We start from the raw sequence: 20,277 nt of genomic DNA, 5'->3' as shown, positions 1-20,277 counted from the left end.
ATAAAATTAGATTTTTTATACATAATATAATATATAATATATGATTCGCACTATCATGCGCTCAACCTGATATTTAGCCCTCTTACCTCATTGAACAGTGAACTATATTTGGGCAGGATGGCCGCTATTCTTTTGCCCCCAAGTTGGCATAGCGCCAACAATTTATCCCCTATTTTTCATGAACATTGACTGGGTACAATGGACAATATTTAAACACAATCATCTCCACTATATTTTTTACTTCTAGCCATTTGAAAATTGCCTTATTAATGACAAAATACATCATTTCACTAAACACATTAATCAATGGATTAACCAATTTCAAACTTAAAAAACATGATATTTAATCCGAAAATTACATATTCTAAAGGAAACTAAAAACAATGGTTATGAACTTTAAATATTTTGAAGAAATCAATTATTATTAAACTTGAAACTCATTTTAAAGATGAATTTGATATGAAGATCTAAGAGTTGAATTATTAAGGTAAGCATTTTAAAATGAGTCGTCAGTGATCAAACTAATAATATATATTTGGACAATTTTTGGCAAAAGGTATTTTTCTAGTTGTATCCATACAGTCCATATAAAATTGGTTAATATCATTTTACCCTATTATAAATATGTACACTTTGCATTTCCCCCAAACTTAAAACAAGATGATAAGCTAAAATCAGTTACATGTTATTTGTTATTATTATGAAAATAATATTACATTTACCAACTTATCCATAGAGTAAATGCTCCAATATTTTTTTGTTAAAGATTTCATAATTTCTCAACCAGCCCATGTAATTAAAAATTTTAATGAAAGCACCCAATAATTTATCATAAGACTCTTTATCAATATACTTTTCAATCGGATCACCTATTCTAAATTTAAAAAAAAAAAAAAAATGCCAACGTATGCATGTGATGTGATTGGACTGTGGTTGATTCTATTCTCACCAACTACAGAAAAAGAATGGTGTTTGTGTATAAAACATAAACGGAGAATGTTTTCAATTACATACACTTTTACTTTCGAGAAAACAACAAAATTTAAGTGGAAAATCTTCAGAAGTGGATCAATCAAAAGGAGTCTCAGTTATGGAGTAACTTGTGGTTCTTTGCTTGTCTTCTCAACCTTTCCTTCTTCTTCTCATGCTCATTTCGCAACTGCTCTATTCTATCCTCCCTCCTCGCAATCTTTGCACTGTCAATTAATACATGAAAACTTTTAATCAGAATTTGGGTTACTCAGGTTAAGATTGTACATACTTTTATTCTTTTGAAAAAGATTGTCAAAAATTCCCAGAAAATAACAAATCAAAGATTCTTTATGTCATGTGTGAATCTATTTATATATACTAATTACTTGTGTGTTTTTTTCTTTTCCTCCATGTAAAACTTTCAGGGATATCAGTCCTTGGGCTGCCATTTGCTATAGATTTTCCGAAAATTCTTATACAAGTGAAAGTGGCCTGAACAATTTAATGAAATGGATGCATCTCAAACTTGTTCTTCCAATACGATATAACTGTACCTTTGTCTCTCTTCTCTCTGGATGTCAGCAAAACTAGCCACCATGCAGTCACCATTTTCTTCATAATCCTCTCTTACGCGCTTCTTATGGTTCCACCTGGAGCTATACCATTAATTCAAATGATCAAAATATGAACAGAAACAAATATGATAACGATCAAGTAAATTAATGAACTAATGAGGTAATAATTATATGAGAATCACAGAAGATGCAGGGTACTGAACCAGTAATAACACTTGTCCAATTATAGATTTTCAACTGATCATACTTGTTAGTGATTAAAAGGTCACAAAAATGTAAATATTAATTAAACCAAAACGATTGAAAGTCTCACCTAAATAAACTTTGATGCAGAGGGGAAACATAGTCCTTTTCAATTTCACCGTCGTGACAAAGACTATCCTCAGGCTCTTTTCTCTGTAGAAATTGATGGCCGACACAACAAAAAAAGTCACAACCTTATAATGTAAATTACATGAAAGGAAAAGAGATCAGAGAACTCTAAATGGTAGCATTAATACACCTGCTCATGCATTTTATAGGATGTTTTCTGGGAAGGAATAGGTTCTTCATTTATAGGCTTGCAGACTTCCATTTCCTTTGCCATTTTCAGCTTTGATGGAATTTTCAGCCTTATTATCAAGGATGGTTTAGACGACCCATTAAGGTTTTTATTCTGTGAAAAAGACTCAAGTCTGCTAGGCTCATTAAGTTCCTTCTTATGCTAAGCTTTATCCACATCAGAAGCCTGACTTTTCGAAGAACACTGAATCTTGTTTTGAATAACTTTTGCCTTCGTATGTTTAACAACTTTAATTTCGTCTTCTGATATCAACCTCTTTTGTCTGCTTCGACCTCACTTTTTCAACACAGGGTTCAAGAAACTTTTTGCATTGTTTCATATTTTTATTTGATAGAAAATTTTGTGCTCTCCAAGAACCTTAGAAATCAGTTGTGACTTTTTGGGTTCATCTTTCTTCTTTCCTTCATCTAAATGCTTCTTTTGTAGAGAGTTTGACATAGCTCCTTGAACGCAAGAAGTGGATTCTCATAATCATCAGAGAAGTAATCTCGGGAGGCCCTAAGTTGCTGAGCTTTCACTTTCTGCATCGCCCCATCAGCTTTTGAAGCAGAGGAATTCTTAAACTCTGTTACCGATTGGTTTGCCTCAAGCATAAATTTGCTTTCTTTGATTACTCTCCATGCAATAGAAGGTTAAAATTGGCCAAAGAAAGATCCATAGCTGCTAAGAGAAGCAGAGCACTTCATAAGATCGAATAAAAAATGTTAAAAATTGAATCATCATTAATAGAGAACAAGAAAATCACTCACTTGTCACTAGGTAATTTCTCGCTTTCCTGGGAAATGTTCCAAAGAAAACCTGACTCGTCTCTCATTTTCTATTTAATAGACTCTTTCAGTTGCTGTCTGAGCTCAAACCTTATACTGCACATCCGCAGATATGGCTTCACTAAGAATCGTCATGTCCAAGTTTTGTTTCACGAAAATTCAATTCAGAGAAAGAACCTGAAGATCAGAACGACAACAGATTTAATTAAATGAATAAAAGAATTCTGCACAAAAGTCAAATAACAAATTAACAATAAACTAAAAAGAAAAATTGATATTTTAATTGTTAAGTTACAGAGTATAAAAGAAAGTGGTTCATGCAGCATTGCAATTACCATTATACGACAATGCGAAGGAACTCAAATACAAGAACGAAAAAGAAAGCATGAAACCCTAGAAATTAGCATGATCAAATTATGTAATACTAGTAAATCGCAATCGAAACCATGGAATTCAGAAAAGAAAAAGCAGAATGAGAAGTTAAAAGAAGAAGAAGAAGAAGAAGAAGAATGAGAGAAAACTTAACAGTAAGAAAAAACTGAAATCGTGAGAATTACGCAGAGTGAATGAAGTACGGTGGTTTACAGGCAGAGCTTTGGCGGGTTGGAGTTTGTAGTGGCCAATCAAATTTTAGCACGTCAATTATTTTCAATTGCAAATAAAATATTATTTGGCTGGATATTAACGGACAACGGTCAACTTGTCTGACTTTTTTGACTTGTTTATCGAGTAACCAAATTTGCGCACTGTTAATTAGTTAATAAATAATTTTGAAGGGAAAATAATCAAAATAACTATATTGGAGAGGTTATACGAATAAATATAAAAGAGAAGTTTTCAATTTAACAGGAAATGATGTATGGCAATATCGAGCCTTTCGCCCTGAGAAGGCTACTTCATTTAAGACTCTGAATCTTCTGACAAGGATAGGCGAAAGAAGACAAAGACAGAAGGCAACGAGAAGGACTGTGGGAAGCACAAGTCTAAAGAAAAGGATAGACAGACACAAGAAGAATATGGTAAGTCAAAAAACAGCCTTTGTGTGCCCGTTAGAATTGAATGACATTGTTGTTTGGTCACAGACGGTTCTCGTTTTAACAATCCAAGTAATTTAAGGCGCAGTTGGAATTATTCAGTCATTTTTCCAGTCGTCATCAAATTATCAAGGACTACATGTCAAATTCAATTTCACCAAGGTCCATTAGATACCCATTTGTTCATTCATTCATTCTTATGAATCTTAACTCTTAAATCAACACAATATTATCCAGCAGATAAAAATCTAGATAAACAAGCTTTTTAATGATGATGATAATAATAATAATAATAATAATAATAAAAAAAAAAAAAACTTTATGAACGAATTTCCAAATAGAGAAACCATGTAAGATATTTTGTCCCACAATATGTTTCTAGGTAATTAATTTCATTCCCCAGCCTCCTGAGAGTTTCTGCAAAATGATGCATCCAAATTGTACCAACATTTCTTCAAATCTTTTACATCTCCAGTAAATCTAATTACAAAGCTCTCTTATAACATATCCAAACATATGCTAAAATTACCTTCTCACTTCGTTCTAGCAAATCGCATATGATATTTAACAACAACATTTGAATTGAATCCCAACGATACTAACTTCCAAAACAAATTCAACAAATTTCTTGCTATCCTACATTCACGTAGGCTATCATCAAAGCATGTGTCATGAGTCCTCAAATTGATGATCAGTCTCATCAAAGATCTCCTCCTAATTTATGAAAATAGAAGTCACAAAGGACTCAGTAAGGAACTGAGGAAGAGAATAAAATTAGAAATCTGTGGGTGAATTATGTATAAAATAAATTACCTGTAAAAGTTCTTCAATGACATCTTCCATTGTGATAACGCCAACAGCCTCCTCTTCCTCAGGGAGCTTTGGCAGTGGACTGCCATCAATCTGCAAAATGTCTGAGTACATTTCCTTTGTCCACTTCTTGCTCCTAGAACTAGTTCGGTGAAGATTTTTTGAACTGTTGTTGGGAAAGCTCTTCCACTTCTGCAGCGATCTTTTGCCTTTTAAAACCTTCTCTTGTGGTACCTTTTCACCATCAACATCAATCTTCACATCTCTTGCTGAATCTATCATACAATGAGAACAATAAAAATTCTGATTGTAGGCAAATTCCAAGGGGCATGAACTTTCAGTGCCTAGGCTAAAACTAATTATCTTCTAATGGATTACAGAGTAAATTGCCCCTTACTGTCAGCAGAGTTGATAGCAGGGCTGCTAGCAGATTGTTCAGCAGTCTTGCTGCACCGCTTAACAACAACAGCCATATGACTGTGACCTTTCTGGAACTCATTCAATATATCATATAATGGCAAAGTTTCTTGAACCCTTGCATACAAATACACATAGAATATTTGTTTACTGAGACATACAAGGCCACATCAAGTGTTTCTGACAACAACGAATTGAATCAATTTAAGATACCTTGGAATCCTACGTATAGTGACACTCTTAACAGGAACTTCATCCTCTGGATGAATTGTCAGCAAATTCTTGACCTAAAGATTAGAACGAATGTTAAAAGAGGAAGAAATTTAATATGAAAATATAGCAGTAAACTTATGACATGAACATAAATAGAAGGAAACAAAATTAAAAGCAAACACAGATTTTAAGTATATGTAAACATCAAAACTAATTAACCAACTACTCACTCGTAACATCTGTGGTAAAGAACACAAGCACACAATCAATTTGACTAAGTTAGTGTCTATAGAATATACAAGATGATTATACAAAAGTCAAAAAATAGACAGTGGTACTTATTAAGAATCACAAGAAGATCATTTTATTGCTGAAATTATAACTTTTGTGCCATATCTACATGCATACAAATCCAAGATCACAAATCATGCTCACCAAATCACATTGCCATGAGCACAAAACAGTAGAGAAATCAAAGAGCATAATAAAGCAGAAGCATGCAATAATACTTAATATTCAGAACGAAAGTATATAAGCAAATAAGCAATACTGCATGCACTAACAATGAGTATAAATATGAGTACAAATGTTGATGTGTCATTATATGATTGAGTGTTATTTTATTTATAATTCAAAATTATTCAATCATATAATTACATGCCAGTGTTTGTATCCATTGTTAGTATATGAAGTATTTTTGGCAGTATATGACATAAGTATAAATAAGAAAATAGCAGCAGATCCCCCACTCTTCTGGATTTCCCAGAAGTTTATTTCAAATTCAGAAAACCTACCTTAAAATCAGGCAAACAAAGCCAACTCCTTATGTTCATTATCAATGTCTTTCTTCATAATATATTACACTAAAATAGATTCTTGTACTCTATGTAGCAAAATAAATCATGAAGTCGAGTTCCTGCAAATCCTTAAAGTTTACTTAATTGTATAAGGATATGAACATGTATTAACATGTCTGATATAATTATATGTAAGACAAATTAATTTTAAATCTGAGCCAAAACTGATTATCTTAACTGTACCATAAGATATCTGACAGGATTACATGAAGTTGAAAGGGAGACAAAAAGGGAACAAAAGGAAGATAACAGGAAAATAAGCATATCAAACAATTCAAGCAATGAAGATTCATACGAACTGGATCTGAAAACTATGTAATTATAGATGAATATACATTACAAAGATTGAGTATCAATTTACCAAAATGAGCCCAATTATGTTTGTAGGTTGCTCATAATAAACTGGTACTCTGCTATGTCCTTTCTCCAGTATTAGACCCATCAAATCCCTGTCCATAGGAAGAGCATGCTAATCAAGGTGATAAATAGGCAATCAGTACTGGCTTTCTGTTTAATACTCTTTAGAACATCTTACTTGTCAAGCTTAGCATTAATATCAATGGCAAAAGTTTCAGATATAGGAGTCATAGCGTCACTTGCTGTTTTCTCAGAAAGCTCCAGTGCCCCAGCAATAATTGTAGTCTCATCATGTGTCAATTCTCCACCTTTTCCAGCCTAGTTACAGAAATGAACAAAATAAACATTATATACATATTTATGCACACCCGAAATATATCAAAAGCTTTGGTTGAAATTCAGAAAATTTAAAACGTTATTGTACACACCTCATTGCCATGCAAATCTACAAGTGTTTTCAGCTCAGCTCTGCGAAAGAGTGCTACATGTCCATGGCCCAACAAATAGTCCAATAGCTGCAAAATCACCAAAAAAGAAAATTATGTTGGTCAAAAAAAAGAAAATTTTCCAAATGTAAAAAGTTGATTGCTCTATTTAACTGATGGGAAAAAAAGTGGTTTCCCAACATATCACCTTGCTTATTGGAAAAGCAACAGGATAGCAGACCCAAACAAGAACACGGACAAATGGAACCACGGTTGCACCTATTGCCAAACCATGTCGTGAACAAACGGACTGTGGAATTATCTGTTCACAAAACAGGATAACTATTAGAGAAATTACTTACAGCTGGAACAGATATAAAATATGTCATACAACATATAATGTTCTCTCATGCAGGTTTTTTATGTCGGAATGGACAAATAACAAGCACTGTCCTGCTTATGCATAAGCTTTTGTTTGATCATAGAAGTTGCCATTTGTCCTAATCCCTGCTCCAAGAGAAAAGACAATTAGAGCCAGAACATCACCTCACCAAACAGAAGAATCAGTGTAACTGAAATCAGAATAGCACCCCAAGCTGATATCAGACCATCAAGAAAAATTGGAAGCGCCTGAAAATTAGAAATAAAAAAATCATTTAGAATATTATTTATCTTTCCGAGAAATCTAATCAAATAATTACTTCATATAATATTACCTCCATGGCTGCAGCATTGCATATCAGTAGAGTGCATAGCAACAGATGCTGATTTCTGACGACTGGCAATATCTTCTCTGTAGCACAACTTATCACATAAGAAGTATGTAACAAGCTAAGAAACATACCCACAAACATATCAAGCAAATAGAATGGTGATTGGATTGTCAATATACACTGTAAAAGGTAAGATCATACATATATAGCATTTGTAGTATCATTAATTACAAATATGGACCATGGCTAATAAAAGATTCAAGTCTTTGCAAACTACACTGTCTTTTAAGGTAACATGAGACAAACGTTAGAAATCACAGCTGGTTTTACCCCCAAAATTTGCACCACCATTTTTTGTGTGCACTCTACCCCTCCAACCCTTGTCTACACTTCCCCTATTCTCTTACAATTATGATGTATACAAATTCACAACCAGACTCTACCACAAACCAATCAGTTTTCCAAAAGTAGAGATTTTCTATAAAGTTAAAAAGCATTGCACTTTTCTACCTCAATACAAGAAAATATTCCAAATGAAAGCAATTGTAAGCATTAGATTCTTTCACAGCGCAAAGAATACATTCAAAAATCATTCAGTCTTATTTGCAAAAGATATTCCTTTTTAGTCTGAATGCAGTATTTCCTAAGCTGGTATGTCAACAAAAGCTAAGATTCCCTAAAATTATTCTCCAAGCTATATCACACATTTCTAGACCAACAAATAGGCTAAATGATACAGGACAGAGATTCAAAATCAACCAAACCAAAACCGAATGATGAAGACAGAAATTATTTAGAAATTAGTCTGAATAACTAGCTGAGAGTTTTGGAAATGTTTTCCACGTTTCAGTCTAATCCAAACTTTTCACTACAAAAAGGCTAACAAACTACAATTTTCGTTTCTAGATTTTACACTAATTCATTCACTTTAATAAGAGTCTGAAGTCCTTGTGCAAAAACCAAAACTTCTCTGATTGAAAATATAGCCCTTGCATCACATAAATTTATTTACATTGATTTTAGGGACATCATGCCATCAAACCCCATACCAGAAATTTCCCATAACTTTTCAAACTTCAGAACAGAATGTTTTCAGAACTCAACCATAACTACACAAAATTCACTTTAATCAGAATCAGAACTAATTTTGAAAGATGCAAAATAACTCTAATTAGCCTCAATCTTTTAAGTGGACTTATGGATCACTACAATCCCATGCTCCCACCTTCTCAGCCACGCAACAACCAAACTAAAACAAATGAAAAAGAGGAGAAGAGCAAAAGCATACACAGAAACAAAAACCATACATAATATAAAGAAACACAGATATATATAGGTATATACCAGCATGTTTGCTATCCTTAGGAGTTCCAGACTTGGCGAGAACTTCAAGATCAACAAGACTCATAGACATGAGTCCCAAAGTTAGGCCAGACATCAACCCAGCAAACATCACAAGCAACACTATTATCACAATATGTATAAAGAAATTAGTCCCACAACAACTATACTCCACCGCCATTCTTTCTTCGAATCAAATGAAAACTCAACCTTCACGCGAACCAAAACTCTTTTATCTCAAAATTCAACCAAAAACGACTGCGTTTTCAGCAACAGTCAAAAAAGTATATCCCTTGACTGTTGAAGAAATTATTATTTTCCTATTCTGAGTGCGTATTTTATTTTCCTACAAGCAGCGTGTAGAAAGTGAAAAGAGAGAAAGTGCTGAAAGATATGGAGAGAGAAAAAGCGCGGTGGTGTGTGCGGCGGAGTGTAAAGTGTTAGCCAGCAAGCGGCGGGCGGCGAGAAAAGCTGGAGGAGAGTTTGTTATTATTGGTGTTGTCTGAAAGCGACGTGCCGCGTAAAATTCGTGTCCTTCGTGCGATTTGATATCTACAACGATGTCGTTTTAGTAACTTTCTTACTAGAAAATAATTTAATAAAGTTGATTAGATAGGCGGGCAAGTGGTTGGCATGTGGTCTCCATCTTGATCTTCAGCTGAACATATAAAGTATATTAATGCTTGCTTTTTCCGTTAACATGCTCAATCCCTATTAATTTCTGAGCTCATTAACAAACTACTTTACAGGTTAGACCATTATGTTTTTAATTGGCAAACTATGTGCGCACCCAATGTTTGGTGAAATAACATATTCCCACCCATTAATAGTTAGTTTAATAATTAAAGAATATTTATATTATTTTGTTCAAATATTATTATATATTATTAAATTACATTTTAACACTATATAATCTTTTTACCTTATATTTTTATTTTCCTTTAAATAAATTTAAAAATTAATTAAAACTGACAATATTCATCGCCGACAAAGTTAATAATACACTAAATCAATACAATTCACTAGAGAATAATATAGATTGGTGTGATTTTGATAATATGAACTCGCATCAATTGGTATAATTGTTGACTACAATCACACTCAATCAATAAGATTCTCGATATCACTGGTGATGAATATCCTTTATGCCAATTGATTTAATTTTTTTTATTATTTTAACTGAAATTAATATAAATTAAGGGTACATATATTTATATAAAAAGAGAGGGAGAGAGTAAAACTTGAGAGCAAATTAATATTTAGTTTGATGACTTTTTTGTTTTTTAAAAATTTTATAAAAAATTTAATGAATGTCTTTAACAAATTTAATAGAGGAGTGAAAAAATATCTTTTTTTAAACTTAAAAGTGAGAATGATCATTTTATTCAACCTTGGGTCGGAAATAGTCCTTTCACTTATTTAATTTGATTGAAAAAGAAAAGAAAAAAAAACGAGAAGAGACATGATTAGCCTTTACGAAAGGAAAAGCAATTGGAATAGCTTTAGGTACGAGGTTATTCATGTTGAATATAAAATTAATAAAAATAAATAAATATGTTTATCTATTTAATAATTGATGATTGAGTAGTTGAGTTAGGGATCTGGGTCTTTCATCTATTTGTATTATAGCTTAAGAACCATTCAAATTTTTTAAGGGCATTAATTAAATTAATCTTATTTGAAAGAATTTGGACGATTTTAATTAACATTTTAAGAATTATTAAGATATAATTATTAAAATGAGGTTGGAAGATTTTACCTCAAAATATGAGAGCATTTTTGTAGCAATCATTCATATTTAACCTTAGAATTTGGTGAAAATAGATAAATTCCAACAAAAAATAACTATTTTCATTATAAATAGTGGAAGGTTAATGAGCCTACGCTCATGTCTCACACGAGAACACCCTTCAGGTATTCATTAAATCGTGGAAGGTTATCAACAAGTTAAAGTATATGCCAAGGTTGGTAACTTTCTGATTGTCCACACCAACTTTCATATGATATAGAATTGCTATCCCTTAAACTCAAACTAACTATGATTATAAAAGAATGAAGTTAGTTCATTAAAAAAAAAAAACAACAACAAAGAGTTCGTCCATTTTTAAAAGCTTGGAAACTCTTTCCCTTTTCTCTTCCATATTTGGCCAAGGCTTGGAAATGCTTGGTGGTGGACTTTCTTTGGAGGCCTTGCAAGTGAGAGACTCATTCCATCATCCTATATCCATGTAGGGGGTAAATGAGTATGTAAAATGTTTATCTTTTCTCTCTTTTACAAATATGTGCTTCGGTTTTTTTTTCTTGACATGCATGTTTGTTTTGTATCTATGCTCTTCGTCCAATCCATCAAATAGTATCAGAGCATGGTTCAACTCCTTGCATGTCTTTTTGAAGCTAGATATATGATTTTTATGCATAAGGGTATGTATATGTATCATATGTGTGCATGCATGTTGTTAGTTTATTAGGAAATCAAGTTTTTCAAACATGTTTTGCTTTATAAGTCGTAGTTGAATCTTTCTTAGATGAGTTTTATTTCTTTTCCCATGTTCTAATGATTTTAAGATGAAGAACATGTGCTTTAAGGCATGTAAGTATGTCTATGATGAAGTGTTCATAGGATACATGTATATGTGCTTGGTTTAGACCAGCATGTGATTTTTGGCTTGAGAATTGATATTTAAATCTTGAAATTTTTATTAATGCATGTTGGTTGGATGTATATGATGATATACACTGAAATATTTATGCTAATTTTGTGTATTGTATATAAAATGCATAAATTAAGGGCATGCATGTACGGTATGTGCATAAGAAAGTTTTATGTATAAAGATATGTTAATAAATTTGCATATACATGTTGAAATGTTCATAAAAAAAAAATTTGGATTTTTTAAGTTCAAATTTGGATATATTAAATGATATTTTAATATTGATTAAGACATTAGGGTAACAATTATGATGTATATGATCAATTTATATAATTACATATATTCTAAAAGGACATGATGCATGGTAAAAATGTATGCATGTTGTTTTGAATGCTAGTGGAATTATATGACCCATAAGATGATGTGCACGATTTTGTTCACTTTAGTTAAGTAAAATGTTGTATACAAAAATCAACTTACATTAATGTAATTAAATGTGTTAATTGAATAAACGATTGTATACAAGAATTAACTTACATTAATATGATTATATGCATTAGCTAAATGAGATATTGTGTATAAATATCAATTTATATTAATATGATTGAGTGTATGAGTTGATAAAGGTGCATATGGTCAACTAACATTTAATATTAATAAATGTCAAAGTGGTCATTGTATTGTATTAGATAAATGTTACATAAAATAAATATTATGAATATGAGGGTAATATACATTATGCTTGCTTTTTCCGTCGACAGACTCAATCCCTATTAATTTATTAACTAACTACTTTACAGCTGAGACCATTATTTTCTAATTGGCAAATTATAGGGCCCACCCAATGTTTGGTGAAATAACATATTCCCACCCATTAATAGTTAGTTTAATAATTAAAGAATATTTATATTATTTTGATCAAATATTATTATATATTATAAATTACATTTTAACACTATATAAATTTTTTACCTTATATTTTTATTTTCCTTTAAATAATTTAAAAATTAATTAAAACTGACAATATTCATCGCCGACAAAGTTAATAATACACTAAATCAATATAATTTAGTTGAGAATTATATAGATTGGTGTGATTTTGATAATATAAACTCGCATCGATTGGTATAATTGTTGACTACAATTACATTCAGTCAATAAGATTTTCGATATCACTGATGATGAATATCCTTTATGCCAATTGATTTTAATTTTTTTTATTATTTTAACTAAAATTAATATAAATTGAGGGTACATATATTTATATAAAAAAAGGGAGAGAGTAGAACTTGAGAGCAAATTAATATTTAGTTTGATGACTTTTTTTTTTTTTAATTTTATAAAAAATTTAATGAATGTCTTTAACAAATTTAATAGAGGAGTGAAAAAAATATCTTTATTAAACTTAAAAATGAGAATCATCATTTTATTCAACCTTGGGTGGGACATAGTCCTTTCACTTATTTAATTTGATTGAAAGAGAAAAGAAAAAAAATGAGAAGAGACCTGATTAGTCTTTACAAAAGGAAAAGCAATTGTAATCGCTTTAAGTACGAGGTTATTCATATTGAAATAAAGATTTTTAATATAAAATTAAATAAATACTTTTATTTATTTAATAATTGATGACTCAGTGGTTGAATTAGGGATCTGGGTCCTTCCTCTAATTGTATTATAGCTTAAGAACCATTCAAATTTTTTAAGGGCAATTAATTAAATTAATCTTATTTAAAAGAATTTGAACGATTTTAATTAACATTTTAAGAATTATTAAGATATAATTATTAAAATGAGGTTGGAAGATTTTACCTCAATATATAAGAGCATTTTTGTAGCAATCATTCATATTTAACCTTAGAATTTGATGAAAACAGATAAATTTCAACAAAAAATAACTATTTTCATTGCAACTGAAATGAATGTCAGCCTCATTAAGTCTAAATCGAAACTCTTCTATTGAGGTTCTATTTATAAATCTCCATTAACAGTACTAGATGCATCACTACACTACTAAATCTAGTAGATGCGATCAAAGAAGAACCCCAGACATATTTTTAGAAACAACATCTATTGATAGTTGCTTAGTCTCATATGTCTTTCATTAGCTGTCTTCTTTTAGACCCAAATAATTACCTGCACTTGAAATGGTGAGTAGGCGAGAACTTTTTAAGAGCCTATTAATTCTGGTTGTGCAACAAAACCTAAAGATTTTCTTTTACTATTATATGCAACATTCTACAAGCAAATTAAAAAAAATAGTTAGTACCAAACAAAAATAAACAAATTCAAATTTTACTTAAACACTAATGGGTAATTATAACTAATTTTGAAATGTCACATTCGTCCTCCCTCCCAAACCTAGAGTTTTTTTTCTCGTCTTTGACCGTCATCTCAAACGTCGACGACTTCCTCTCTTTATCCTAAAATGTTAGCCTGCGTAGGACAGTCTCTCCTCTCTAGATTTCTTCGTCTCCGATGAAGAGATTGGTCTCTTTGTTTTAATGAAGAGACCAAGAGAGACCAATCTCTTCGTTGAGATGAAGAGATCTCCTCCAAATATCATGCACTGGTCAATGTTTTAGAGTAGAGATGGGAGGTCGTCAACGCTGGAGATAGTGGCAGGAGGACTGAAGAAAAAAACCCTTAAGTGTGAGGGGGAAATTACGATTTTTTAAAGTTAGAAAACTTTAGGTAGAGATTAAACTATTAATTTTTAAAACTTACGGAGAAAATAAATAAATTTTTATTTTTTAATATTATTAGTAAATTAATGATTTTATTCCTGCCTTTAACAGAAAATTTTAACAACAGTTGGCTCATGGGTAGGACTTTCAATTTATCAAACCCCATGAGTGTAACTTTGCAAATGCATCAAAATTTGGGTGAGAATAAATCCTTTGGCCCTATTAGTGTGAATCTTGTCCGTCTCCTTCATTTTGTATAATTCACATATACAACCGCAAATCATACAATCTAGCGCTATCAGGGAAAATACAAAAGATGTCTCTTATTTTATAGATCTGTCACTTATCTACATATTTAAAATACGACTCATAAAAAATCTCAAGCCTAGCACAAGTTTAAACATCAATATAAAAAATTTTCTTTGGCCCACTAGTTATAAATTACATGACACCTCCTCATTAGCTCTCATTAACTATAAAACCCCATACCTTTTAAATTACCTCCATATTAGAAAATTGGCATATATACTAAACTTTCTTTTCGCAAAATCTCGTTTAGAGTTAAACATTAGTATACATTTTGGCCTCTTAACTTATAATATTTTCACATTCACCCTTAATTGATACATTTTGTATTAAATGACAAATTATTATAGAAACCCTTAACTTATGTTTATATCAATAACTTACTCATTTTGAAGTTTAGTGTACACACTAAATTTCAGTTTTCAAGTCAAAATCGATTTAATCTATTCAAAATTTGTTTAAATCCATTAAATCTACTAAAAACATACTTCAAACTCTATGAATCTAAAAAACATTCACAATTTTATCATTTAAGGAACCATAAAACCAAACTTTTATCACAAAATCCAAAACACAAACACAAAATAATCAACATTAACACAATATTTTGGCATAAAATGCAAGATAATTGTAATAAAATGTAAAACTAACATTTTTGTCTCATTTTACGTTGAAATATAATTTGAAATTTTAAAAATATGTTCAAAGATAATTAGAAAGGATAAAGATGACGATGAAATGCAATAATAGAAAAATACAATTGAGAAGACAAAAATAATGAACTAAAAACCCATTTTGTAAGGTTTAGAGGGTGAATGTGATAGCTTTGCTAGTGTTTTCTTTTTGGACGAAAATTGGGTGGCAGATGAGTGGTGGAAAATTCATATATGTGGGGGCATTCTTGCAAGCTTGTAATCTTTTGGGTATAACTTGAGTACTTCAATTATTGGTTATTTTGTATAACCTTAAATATACAGATTTTAATTAATAATCCAAAAATCAGGTCTACTTGAACTTATAAGTCCATTAGAAGATCTGGATCCTGCCCTAAACTTCACCCATCTCAGGTAATGCCTTCCATCTGATTTTTCATCTGGGCCTTTCATTTATTGATTTTAACTGGTGGGTATTTGTTGAATTAGTCTTTTCCTTGATAATCTGTTTATTGTTTGCTTGCTCATTATTCATACATTGGAAATGTTTATGTTTATGGGAGGAGTTGTTTTAATTACTTCTTAATTGTTTATCTCTGGCGATTTGCTATTTTTGTACGTTTTAGTGAACTGTGTTGGTAATCTTGTTAATAATTATTTGAAAGTTTTGTGGAATTTGAGCGGTAATTTATTTGTAAGTTAATTCTGGGATTGAACCTATTGGTGATAAGCTTTGTAGCGTTTAAAGATGCGGGACATGTTTCAACAGAATGAAAGACTGAATCGCAAATGTCTAACTGATTTTCATTATTTTAATATAGGTTTTAAAGGCTCTAGATTGTTATATAGCCATGTCAAGAAGGCCTGTAAATCCTGCTCGACGCCTTATTGATGGTGGAAGCATTCCTTTTATAGGCGCAGCTCATTCCAAATCACGCTCACCACCCTTACTGCCTGTTATACTTTTAGCAGTGGTATGTGTCATTGCAATGGTTCCCCAGTTTTCTTTCTCTTGCAATTTGATTTTTTACAATTGTTACACCTAGTTATTAAACTGTGGTTTCCAGAATTGTCTTAGTATGAAAATGGAACTTATTAATCATTTTTTCTTTTTGAAAATTTCAGGGTGCAGTTCTTATCATTGGCTATTTGTATAGTGGGTCAGGTTTGTACACCCTTTAGCTTTATGTCATTAATGTGATGAATAGTTCATGAACTTCTTCCTCTCTCTGTTCCAGGACTAAGACCTGATAACTGCCGTCTATTTCACATACCTTTTTTAAAGCCTTTCATGGAAAAAAACTAGATGGCTAGAAATATTGTGGTTCATAAACAAAATTTTATGCAATTGCCTTTAGATAATTTTAGTGTTGGAAACTTCCATCCATCATGAGAAACTGTAATTTCAGGGCACATGTCTAGTCTCTGTGTTACCTTTCTATACTATGCTCTGTTTTCACTATTTGGTTTCCGTTACAGGTGGAGGAATCAGTGAAAAGGAGGCATTGATCAAAGTTGAAGGTGGTGTTCTATTTTTTTTTTTAGTTTTGATGCTTTTTAGTACCTTTGTTTTGAATCAGTAATAGTATACTGCCAAATATGGCTTTTATGTTTGTTCTTTCATACAGCTCTATCTGCTGATGTTTGTAGTTGGATGCTTTGTGGTACTACTATATATGTTAGCTTATATGATTGATTCATAGGATGATTGAACTTTGTAATGCATATACACAATCTCTTAAACAGCATTTAATAAATTTGAGAAATTTAGATATGTCAATGTTTTGCAAACGAATGATGTAGTGAATGTTGGCACTTGGTTTAACAGATGGTTGTTGTTCTGTCATGAGGGAGTGGTCTTTGAGGGTTTAATGAAGCAATAAGCTAACTGTGACCAGGACGGAGTGGCAATTGACTAGAAATTCCTATAAATAAATGGGTTAGAACTTACAATTTGCATGCTCTTCTTTATGTTCTGACAGAAAAGTTCCATTGAAGACACAGTGTACAAATTTCTATAAAAAAAGGGTTGGAACTTATAATCTGTAGTCTTTTACAACAGATTTGAGCTTTTTCTGGGTTCAGATTGTTGTGAACCACAGGATTCAAATTTTTAGTTAGGGCTTATAACAATCTAGTAAATGGGCCATCCGCATTTCATAATGTGGATAGTGATCTGTGGTTATGTGCTTTATTCTTACTATATGTGATCAACTGATAATTTGTGGTATTAATGACTGGCCTAGTAGATTCTATCTTTATTTTTTACATTTCACTATTGTTTCTAAAATTATTGAGTGTATACTGTACTATTTGTGTTTTGTTTACTAAGAGTTGTAGAAATTGAATCTCATGGGTACAGAAATTCGCTTAATTAAGCATTTTTAAACCTGTAAATGCTCTGAGTTGAGCAGTTCTTGTATCTTGTTGAGAAAGTTTTGGCAGTTTTACCTTTTAGATTACCTTCCAATTTGTATAGAGTACTATAGGCATGTCAATTTGTTAGATACAGCTTCATTTCTCCTGTTTCAAGATTCAATTATGTGCATGCAGGTGATATTTCATGCACACAAGAAGTCCAGAGAGCATTACCTGTTCTCAAGAAGGCTTATGGTGACAGCATGCGTAAAGTATTGCATGTAGGACCTGATACTTGTTCAGTGGTATCTACATTGTTGAAAGAGGAGGATACTGAGGCATGGGGTGTTGAACCATATGACCTAGATGATATTGATGCCAACTGCAAGAGCCTCGTGCGAAAAGGCATCGTGCGGGTGGCTGACATCAAATTTCCTCTGCCTTACAGGGCAAAGTCATTTTCTCTAGTCATAGTGTCTGATGCTGTAGATTATTTGACGCCCAAGTACCTCAACAAAACACTTCCAGAAATGGCAAGGGTATCTGCTGATGGTGTCATTATATTTACTGGTAACCCCCTCATTTTACTTTTTCACAACCCTTTATTTAGCTTATTTACATTTCTCTTCAAAACCATCTCTCTGCCTTTTCATGTGTTTGTTGTGTGCTCAGGCATGACATACAATTTCTTCTATATGTTGGGTGAATAACTCAAACCTGAATTAGAGGCGACTTGCAATTTGGTTTGGTTTGACTAACTTTCTGTAATCAATGGTTATTAGGGGCTGATTCAATCTATGTGATTCCTCGTTCTATTTTACCCTTTTGGGGCTAATATTGGTGTAGCAATCCAGTTTTCTTTGACCACTTTCTTCATGTCTTTTGTCAATCTGTTAACAGGAGACAGTGTAAACTCTCCTATGCACATAGCATTCCCACCTTACTCCTTTCCTTCACTATGAGAAATTCTTTACCGCAATCATTTCAACATATTATTCAAGCATCTTAATATTGTGTTGTTGAATATCTGCTTATCTAATCATCATTTTTATGACATGAAATGATTGATTTTCTGAAGTTTTTGCTGATGTCGTTTCTACATGTAGGCTATCCAGGTCAGCACAGAGCTAAAAATGTGGAACTATCCAGATTTGGCCGTCCAGTAAGTGATGGATGTTTTTATGGATTTCGGTTTCCCATTAGTATTGTCAGGCTTTTGCATAATTATGGGAAGTGAAGGTGACAGTCAATATTTGGTTTGTGGGTTTTTGATCAATGCTAGAATTTCTTTTCTTTTGCAACCATTAATTTTGGCTTTCAAATGGATCCAATATGTGAAATGCTTGAAGTGGCATCCAATTTTGGTTTAGTAATTTTGCAGTAAAATGAATAAAATAGAAAAATGATATAGATAAATGGGAGAGTAACTCACTTGGAGATATAATCAGACACTATATTCATTTGGAATGTTTCAGCAAATTAAATTATGGAAATGAGGAATGAAAATCAGAAAACCTGTAGAACTTCTTGAAGAGTGACACCTATTTGTAAAACTTCACTGAGATTTTGACACAACCAATTCAATGATAGTTTTCATGTATATCATCACACTGTTTCCATTTGGGTTCAAAGATATTTTGGGACCTTTTTATGATTATTGCAATTGAAGTTCCCATTGATTGTTGGAAGAAAGTTGATACCTGGAAATGTTATTTTGTTTTAGGCCAAATTGCGTAGCCCATCTTGGTGGATAAAGTATTTTCTTCAGAATAACTTAGAAGATAATGAAGGTGCCACAAAGAAGTTTGAGCAGGCTGCGGCAAAGAGGTCCTATAAGCCAGCTTGTCAAGTTTTCCACGTGAAGTCACTTCATTGAGAATCTCTGTCATTTTTCTCTCGCAGTGAACTTGCTATCAAAAACTGAGATGGCAAGAGACTTAGGCACCCAAAGGGTAAGTTATATTTCCTGGCAACTTCATTGCCACAATTTGTGTACTAATCTTGAGATAGTAGATCTTTTGATTTAAATGTCACTGGGGAAGTTAGTTAACAAGATGAGGCTTCCACCTATATGTATTCTTTTGTTTGTGGTATTTGCTCTTTATTTTGATGATTATAGAATAGAAGTAATGATAGTTGTTTAAATGGTGAGAATTTATTCTTTGTCATCATACGAATGTTGCCGGACTTGGGAAGAAGCTGGAAGCTGGGTGAGAAAAACTCGGAAAGTTTTGCTGGAGCTATATTTTTGAGTCTATATCTGAACAATGTAGTTCTTGGTGCCATGAATTGTAGATGTATATTGAAATGATGAAATTCGGTTGATAAATGTATCCAGGAATTAGCTTTGTGACAGTTTCTGTGTTTGGAATTATTGTTTTGGATTTGTTACTATGTTCTGTCACATTGGATTTTAGCTTTTTTTTTTTTTTTATAAATAATTCAAATCAAAATTTCATAAATATGACAAAGGTTCAAATATAAATATTCTCTTAGAAAGTTGAATGTCCTATTAATTTTGCTAACCCATGTTGAGATTTTAGCTCTTGCATTTCTTTGGTTTTTCTTGTAATAAGATTTCA

General features: G+C 31.9%; 3 protein-coding genes across 7 annotated transcripts; 1 reads left to right on the top strand and 2 right to left on the bottom strand.

Moving 5' to 3' along the window:
• Nucleotides 1–953: 953 nt before the first annotated feature.
• On the bottom strand, nt 954–3,712 carry LOC123213179. 3 transcript variants are annotated; one of them, XM_044632560.1, is made up of 6 exons: nt 3,403–3,712; nt 2,859–3,053; nt 2,050–2,769; nt 1,861–1,943; nt 1,527–1,622; nt 954–1,196 (listed from the first exon to the last, which is right to left on the bottom strand). In XM_044632560.1, the coding sequence occupies exons 3-6, from the start codon at nt 2,131–2,133 to the stop codon at nt 1,085–1,087; spliced, it is 375 nt and encodes a 124-aa protein (XP_044488495.1). In that variant the 5' UTR covers nt 2,134–2,769; nt 2,859–3,053; nt 3,403–3,712; the 3' UTR covers nt 954–1,084. The 3 variants fall into 3 exon arrangements, with proteins under 3 accessions (XP_044488495.1, XP_044488494.1, XP_044488493.1); XM_044632559.1 differs by having other exon boundaries at nt 1,527–1,628; nt 2,050–2,772; nt 3,403–3,705; XM_044632558.1 differs by having other exon boundaries at nt 1,527–1,628; nt 3,403–3,705.
• Nucleotides 3,713–4,240: 528 nt separating this feature from the next.
• On the bottom strand, nt 4,241–9,652 carry LOC123213177 (DUF21 domain-containing protein At2g14520). Of its 2 annotated transcripts, XM_044632555.1 has the most exons (11): nt 9,047–9,629; nt 7,706–7,782; nt 7,536–7,619; nt 7,198–7,311; nt 6,993–7,079; nt 6,743–6,882; nt 6,569–6,656; nt 5,351–5,424; nt 5,118–5,254; nt 4,724–4,995; nt 4,241–4,624 (listed from the first exon to the last, which is right to left on the bottom strand). In XM_044632555.1, the coding sequence occupies exons 1-11, from the start codon at nt 9,222–9,224 to the stop codon at nt 4,580–4,582; spliced, it is 1,296 nt and encodes a 431-aa protein (XP_044488490.1). In that variant the 5' UTR covers nt 9,225–9,629; the 3' UTR covers nt 4,241–4,579. The 2 variants fall into 2 exon arrangements, 1 of the variants encoding a protein (XP_044488490.1); XR_006501652.1 differs by lacking the exon at nt 5,118–5,254 and having other exon boundaries at nt 9,047–9,652.
• A 5,972-nt stretch (nt 9,653–15,624) lies between these two features.
• LOC123213173 (probable pectin methylesterase CGR3) lies at nt 15,625–20,050 on the top strand. Of its 2 annotated transcripts, none has more exons than XM_044632552.1 (7): nt 15,625–15,751; nt 16,159–16,311; nt 16,463–16,502; nt 16,817–16,858; nt 17,891–18,265; nt 18,802–18,857; nt 19,419–20,050. In XM_044632552.1, exons 2-7 carry the CDS (start codon nt 16,189–16,191, stop codon nt 19,569–19,571), a joined length of 789 nt encoding a protein of 262 aa, XP_044488487.1. In that variant the 5' UTR covers nt 15,625–15,751; nt 16,159–16,188; the 3' UTR covers nt 19,572–20,050. The 2 variants fall into 2 exon arrangements, with proteins under 2 accessions (XP_044488487.1, XP_044488486.1); XM_044632551.1 differs by lacking the exon at nt 15,625–15,751 and adding an exon at nt 15,784–15,806.
• The last annotated feature ends 227 nt before the right edge of the window (nt 20,051–20,277 follow it).

This window comes from Mangifera indica, chromosome 4 (assembly GCF_011075055.1).
Source record: "Mangifera indica cultivar Alphonso chromosome 4, CATAS_Mindica_2.1, whole genome shotgun sequence".
NCBI lineage: Eukaryota > Viridiplantae > Streptophyta > Magnoliopsida > Sapindales > Anacardiaceae > Mangifera > Mangifera indica.
The sequence above is the reverse complement of the archived record's forward strand: the minus strand, read 5'-3'. Positions and strand labels throughout refer to the sequence as shown.

Excerpts from the sequence above, each read along its gene's own strand:
- LOC123213179 (XM_044632559.1), bottom strand. The coding sequence starts at position 2,133 with ATGGCAAAGGAAATGGAAGTCTGCAAGCCTATAAATGAAGAACCTATT. Across the intron at positions 1,944-2,049 it reads CCTATAAAATGCATGAGCAG|AGAAAAGAGCCTGAGGATAG; the intron begins GTGTATTAATGC and ends CAATTTCTACAG. Across the intron at positions 1,629-1,860 it reads CTGCATCAAAGTTTATTTAG|CTCCAGGTGGAACCATAAGA; the intron begins GTGAGACTTTCA and ends TTAATGGTATAG.
- LOC123213177 (XM_044632555.1), bottom strand. The coding sequence starts at position 9,224 with ATGGCGGTGGAGTATAGTTGTTGTGGGACTAATTTCTTTATACATATT. Across the intron at positions 7,620-7,705 it reads GCAATGCTGCAGCCATGGAG|GCGCTTCCAATTTTTCTTGA; the intron begins GTAATATTATAT and ends TCTAATTTTCAG. Across the intron at positions 6,657-6,742 it reads ATTAATGCTAAGCTTGACAA|GGATTTGATGGGTCTAATAC; the intron begins GTAAGATGTTCT and ends TCCTATGGACAG.
- LOC123213173 (XM_044632552.1), top strand. The coding sequence starts at position 16,189 with ATGTCAAGAAGGCCTGTAAATCCTGCTCGACGCCTTATTGATGGTGGA. Across the intron at positions 16,312-16,462 it reads CTGTTATACTTTTAGCAGTG|GGTGCAGTTCTTATCATTGG; the intron begins GTATGTGTCATT and ends TGAAAATTTCAG. Across the intron at positions 18,266-18,801 it reads TGGTGTCATTATATTTACTG|GCTATCCAGGTCAGCACAGA; the intron begins GTAACCCCCTCA and ends TTCTACATGTAG.